This window comes from Dendrobium catenatum, unplaced genomic scaffold (genome assembly GCF_001605985.2).
Source record: "Dendrobium catenatum unplaced genomic scaffold, ASM160598v2 fragScaff_scaffold_1608, whole genome shotgun sequence".
Taxonomy (NCBI): Eukaryota; Viridiplantae; Streptophyta; class Magnoliopsida; order Asparagales; family Orchidaceae; genus Dendrobium; species Dendrobium catenatum.
Window position 1 is genome coordinate 7,044,997 of NW_021320070.1, and position 6,105 is coordinate 7,051,101.

Below are 6,105 nucleotides of genomic sequence, written 5' to 3' on the forward strand. Positions count from 1 at the left end.
CAATTTCCATGCGGCCATACCAAAAAAGTCCGTCGATCCCTGGAAATCTACGTCGATGTATGTCATCCTCCAGAAGGTGACGAAGGGCTCATGTCTATCGTAGCAGCGAAAGGTTGTTGTCCCATTTCAAATTTCCACCCAACGAAAGCGTGAAAATTGAGTGAAACAATATGAAGTAGTTTATAGCTTGTGAAGAAACTGATGGGATCGTGCAGCAAAATAACAAATTAATGAAGGCGAGCGAGGGCAACTGAGACGATCATGAGCAACAGGAGGCCCAGTGGATCAGGAAGCGGAGCGGCCTAGTGCATAAAAGGGAAGGAAACCAGTTGACGTTGGCGGTCAGGCGGCTGGAGCTTGGAGCGCAGGTTACGAGTGGCGTGTCGCACAAGGTTCAGGCGAAGCAGAAAGCAGGCGACGATGGGTATTCGTGGGGGTGGAGTATCGACAATGCCAGTTGAATGCAAGCAGGATTGCGGCGATTCGTAGCAGGAGAGCCCTGCAGCGTAAATGAGGGAGGGCGGGACGGGACGCGGCTGGAGAAGAATTCGAGATTGTTTAGGGAATCGAAGTGATGAGGATCGACCGTTGCTCTAATACAAAATACAAAATGTAACCAATCCAATATCAGTCGACAGTGAGAAAAGAGATTAAAATTTTATTCAATATTGAATCAAATCCAATTATAGTTTTTTAAAGCAATTTTATTTTTTTTTTATCAAAGATTTTTTGATAGAAAGCTGTTTTAGAAAACGGTAAAAAAATTATCCCAAACGAAATCTTAAGGGGATTTACATATACATCACATAATTCTTAGATATTATATACTAATATTTAAATTTTGACGTTTATTTATATGACACCCAATTCTTCAAAATATATGTTTATTAGATTTAATGCTATCTATTTTTAGTTCTCCCTACAACTGTAAATTGTTATATTCATAATTGAGAAATCGAACTTAGATTAAATTTAGGCTTCGTTTGGGACGGCTTTTTTATTGCTTCTTAAAGAAACTTTCTAATTTAAAAATTAAAAATTTTATACTAGAAAACTGCTTTAAGAAGCAGTAAAAAAGCCATCCCAAACGTTGTCTTAGGGTTTGTTTGAGAAGTCTGTAGTGTTTTGCTTTATGAAATTATTGTGGAGAAAGTAATTTTTTAAGCTTATATATATATATATATATATATATATATATATATATATATATGCTTCAAAATGTACTTTAGACATCATAATTGTTTGGATGAGTACATGCTTTCATGTATGATGAATTATGCATATTCTCATGCAAATTTATATTTAGTCTTCATTTGGGAGAGCTTTTTTACTGCTTCTTACAGCAATTTTTTAGTTCAAAAATTTTAATTTTATACTAAAAAGCTGTTTTAAGAAGCAGTAAGAAATCTGACCCAAACGAAGCCTTAATCCCATTAATGTTTTATAAATTATTCTACAACTGACATTATATGATTGTAAACTATTTCATTATTGATATCAACTATAGTTATGTTGCATTAGTATCCTGTTTATTAGGTATTGTCTTACTCTAGCAAGTTATAAGTAGATTGAATATATGAACTGAATATAGAATTCTGTAACAATGTGCAGAAACATTGGTCAAAGAAGATTTCATATTCAGAAAGAAACAAAAGAAATTTCTAGCTGACCACATGTAGTGGGATAAGACTTATGCTTTGTTTGGGACGGCTTTCTTACTGCTTCTTAAAGCAATTTTCTAGTATAAAAATTTAAATTTTTGTACTACAAAGTAGCTTTAAGAAGCAGAAAGAAAGCCGTCCCAAACCAAACCTTATTGTTGTTGTTGAAACAAAATAAACCCCAGAACATACCTTTAGGATGAAGTATCCCATTTCCATCAACCATTAATAACTGTTGGAATAAGGAAAAAAATCTGTTTCAATGCAACTCAATGATGCTAAACTGCAAAACCAAGGCAGAAAATTTATGGGAAAAAATGCATCAAAGTTCAAAAAATTAATTGATTGAGGCAGAATATAAGTAATAGCAATCTCCTTTTGTTTTAATGCTTTATTATTCATTAATTATCAGGCTAAGCTTCAAAATATTCCCCCAATTATTCGTATATGAAAAATTTAATCATAGATATATTAAGTTGCTCATATTTAATCTATTGATTATACAAAATTGATTCAAAATGATAACTTTGGAACTAAATCAGGATCAATTATCACAATTACAATATGAGAGCCCGTTTTTTATTATTTTTGTCTAATTGTGGGACTAAATTGGAGAAATGTGATATTCTAGGACTAAATTGATCACACATGAATAGTATGGGAACTATTTTGAGATTTTTCTAATTAATTATCAATGTTAAAAAACTTCTCAAAAGGTCATTTCATGAATGGCTAAATAATATTGCATAGGATAACTTTTACAAACAAAAGAGGTTTAAGTAGACAAAGCCATGCATATAAATAAATAATAAGCAATACACCACATGTGAGAAAGAAGGTGCAACTGAGTTGCAAAGCTCAGAAAATCAAGTAGTTTAGATGTATTAAAAAACTTAATTTACAAGCTTAAATCAGAATTCATTTCACACATCTGATTTACCACTCATTCTATAGATGGTGGTTAGAACTGCAATGCTTTATGGTGCAGAATGTTGGCCATTAAAAGAGAGCATAATATTACATTAAGTGTTGCAGAGATGAGGATGCTCTGGTGGATGGGTGACTTTACTCTTAGAGACATGATACGAAATGAGCATATACGTGAAAAGGTTGAAGTAGCTCCAATGGAAGATAATATTAGAGAGAGTCACCTTAAATGGTTTGGTTACATAAAACGGCAGCCTTCCGATGACCCGGTTAGGAAAGTAGATGTATTATATTTCAGTATTTGACTTATATTAAAAAATGTAGAGACATAAAAAGACTTGGTTAGAAAATATTAGAAATGACCTTTCTTTATTAGATTTAAATGAGAATTTAACTTTTAACATGGCACAATGGAGAAAAAGGATTTAAGTAGCCGACTCCACGTAGTGAAATAAAGGCTTGTTGTTGTTGTTGTTGTTGTTGTTGATGTTTGTTGTTGTTTTATCTGATTTACCACTCAGACTCCAGCGAATAGCGTAAAGTCAAAAAGTAATCACACCAAAAACCAGAAAAGATGCACACTGAAAATGTATTTTCAAACAAATAACCAACTGCGCCAAAAGAGCGAAAGATTCACCTGTGGATAAAAAGGATGAGCTTTCTGCTTCATTTTGTCCAAAATTCCAAGAATTATAGGAGCCTGCAAAAATTAAATTAATATCAACCGATGAGTTACAACACAAACGGTAAGATCAAACAAAGCAATGAAAAATTTTATACAAATTAGAAAAAGATCGCTAATTACATTGTGCTTGCAACAAAGTTTATTACAACCATTGCAAACCTTTACCTATTGAAGATGATTACATTCTATCATTAAAATAGCTGAGATCTTTAATATGTCCCAAGCAATCACCAACACAAAGCAAAACCACCGCCGAACTCCATTTCCTCAAAGAAAAAGGTATAACTAAATATATTTATGCTTTATTTGCCAATGAGGGGATTTATTCTGAGGAATTTATACGGCAAAAGAAGGTGTGAGTTGTAGTCTTATGGAGTAATATCTCAGACTACGTAGGAGTTACCCTTGAATTCAGAATTTCTATAGTTGTTTATGAAAGATGATCCTTATGCAGGTAGAACTTGGGAATAAGAACATTAAGCCCCAATCGCCCATGTGGGAACTCCCTAAATAGTCAATATACATTTAATAGTCATTTTTTTTTTTAACCTGAAGCTGCCTAGTCTACCCAGACTAAGCTAAATCAGTCGATCCAACCGAGAGCCCCCGGCACCAAGTGGTGATCTAGGAGGCTCTCCACACCTATCTAGTTGATCAATTAACCAAGCTAACAGAATAATCAAAGGATGGATCATTACAATAGGCTACTCCTAACCAAATTAGATTAGATATTTAAGCGTTTCTTAATTTATATAAGCTACATCAAGCCAATATTGGACCTACTTCAAAAAGAGGACATTTCATTAATAGGCCTGATATGCCACCTCTTCATATGACGCTATTGGCAGCCTCATTTCATCCATTGATAGGGGCTCAGGTCCATCCTTAAATCCTCCTTGATTTTCTCATTATCTTTATCTCATAATTAGTTTTAAATAATCCTTGATTGAAGCATAGAACATGACTTCTATTAATCCATGAATAGGAGATCTATAAAATGTTTGTACTAATAAGCTGCTTTAAGAAGCAATAAGAAAGCCGTTTCAAAGCCTTAATTTCAATTCATGGGATGGAATTAATTCAAAAAAATTTCCTCTTCCAAAATAGACTCAACCAGTCACCAGATGAAGGGATTACCTTAAAGGATTGTTGAAATCTGAAAAAGATGGCAGATAATTTAAAAAAAAAAAAACAGAAATTATTCAGGGAATCATATCAAGAAGTCAAACCTCTCTAAAAGCAAGGAAACCAGGAACATATGGTACTTTCAATCGAACAACTTCAAATTCTTCATGAACAACATTCAAAGTATAAGCATTCAAGACCACAAGGGCACCACAAGCCAAAGAAGGGTCCTCTTTCACAAAGCTCACATCAACCCCTCCAATATACTGAAGACTCTCGACATTGCCAGCTTGATCCAAACAAGAGCCTTGTGGTGATATTTTCCACGTGAAATCATCTTCTAGAACCACTTTCTTCTTTAGATTATCTTGAATCCTAATAAATCAAAGCAGATAACAATAAGATGGTTGGGATGCGCAGAGCATCTTCTAGAAAACTTATAAAAAGATCTTTGTAAGTTGAAAGTGCACCCAACGAGCAAGTAAAATAGTGAAAACATACTCAATCCATTCCTGCTGATATGAATCCTTGTCAAAGGAAATATTTTTGGAGGAAAAATCCATGCGGTACTGCTCATGCAATAACGGAACCTGAAAATAAAATCATTTCTAGAAATCAGAACCCTGAAAATCTTTCAAATGCCACATTCCACCTTCCCAGCCATAATTAAATTTGTAATTAAAAGAAATTTGAAAAAACAGAAAGAACTCTCTAACCCTCCAATAAGCAAAACCAAATATCGTCCACGCGTGATGCAACGACTCAGAAACAGTGGAAGACCGGATCTTTGATTCCCGTTACAAACTGTTAAAACCTAAATCCTCGTTTCAGAAAAATGGTAGAAAAAAGACAGCTGAATCCTTTTCAGTTTTGAAGCAGATGATTGGTATAAGAGAAATCAGATGTTCTCTTGATCCCGCCAACGCCGCCGCCGCCGCCGCTAGCGTCGCCACCAACTTCCTTCTAGGTCTTCAGCTCCGGTCCACTTCAATCCAGTTTTCACGCGGATCTGAGCTGTAATTTGGAATGTCTCACAAATATTGAAACGAAATTTTCAAATAGACAGGGTGGTTCGTGCCAAAAAAAATATTTTGAATAATCTGGCAATTTTAATTAGGGGTGTAACTGAGTCAAGCCGACTCGTGAGCTGACTCGAGCTCGACTCGTTAACGAGCTCGCGAGTCGAGCTTATCGAGTTTCGAGCTCGAGCTCGAGCAGAATTTCGAGCTCGGTGTGTTATCGAGCTCGAGTTTGAGTTAGGTCTTGTTCGGCTCGAGCGCTCGTCGAGCCGGCTCGATTAAAAGGCGGACTGTGCAAAACTGTGAATTCCATATTTCCATCTACGCGTGACGGCCTGAGTGAGCGGGAATTTTAGACCGGGCGAAAAAAAAAAACCGGAGGTCCGGAGCTAGTAAAATTAAATAAACTTAATAACCTATTGAAGAGCCGGTCTGATTGTTCGTTCGTGAGGTAGAGACGAGTGCATCGTCCTTCCCCTTCGTGAGCACTAGGGCATCACTTCTTGGCTTCGTTCTTCTGGTGCTCGAGTTATTAGCTTCTCCGATTAGGTCCGTAAAGCACATTAGGAGTTATATTAATTGCTCATTTCTTCTTCATTCCTCAGTTTGTCTTTTGTTTTTTTGCTGAAGTTCTTCTTGTGCTCGAGCAGGAGAAGGTTTGGTGAGTTGCATTTTGGAGGCGTTCTTC

General features: G+C 35.7%; 1 protein-coding gene across 4 annotated transcripts in view; it reads right to left on the reverse strand.

Moving 5' to 3' along the window:
* LOC110106405 (endonuclease V) overlaps window positions 1-5,437 on the reverse strand; it is a 61,012-nt gene extending 55,575 nt beyond the window's left edge. For 2 of the 4 annotated variants that reach the window (XM_020836307.2, XM_020836308.2), the window contains exons 1-5: window positions 5,115-5,436; window positions 4,900-4,988; window positions 4,503-4,773; window positions 3,226-3,288; window positions 1,854-1,893 (exon numbers count right to left, since the gene is read on the reverse strand). In XM_020836307.2, coding sequence (XP_020691966.1) covers window positions 1,854-1,893; window positions 3,226-3,288; window positions 4,503-4,773; window positions 4,900-4,961 — 436 coding nt within the window. In that variant the 5' untranslated portion in view covers window positions 4,962-4,988; window positions 5,115-5,436. Of the gene's footprint in view, window positions 1-1,853; window positions 1,894-3,225; window positions 3,289-4,502; window positions 4,774-4,899; window positions 4,989-5,114 lie in introns of all 4 variants that reach the window. The other 2 variants (XM_028700925.1, XM_028700927.1) reach the window with 2 other exon arrangements.
* Between the last annotated feature and the right edge of the window lie 668 nt (window positions 5,438-6,105).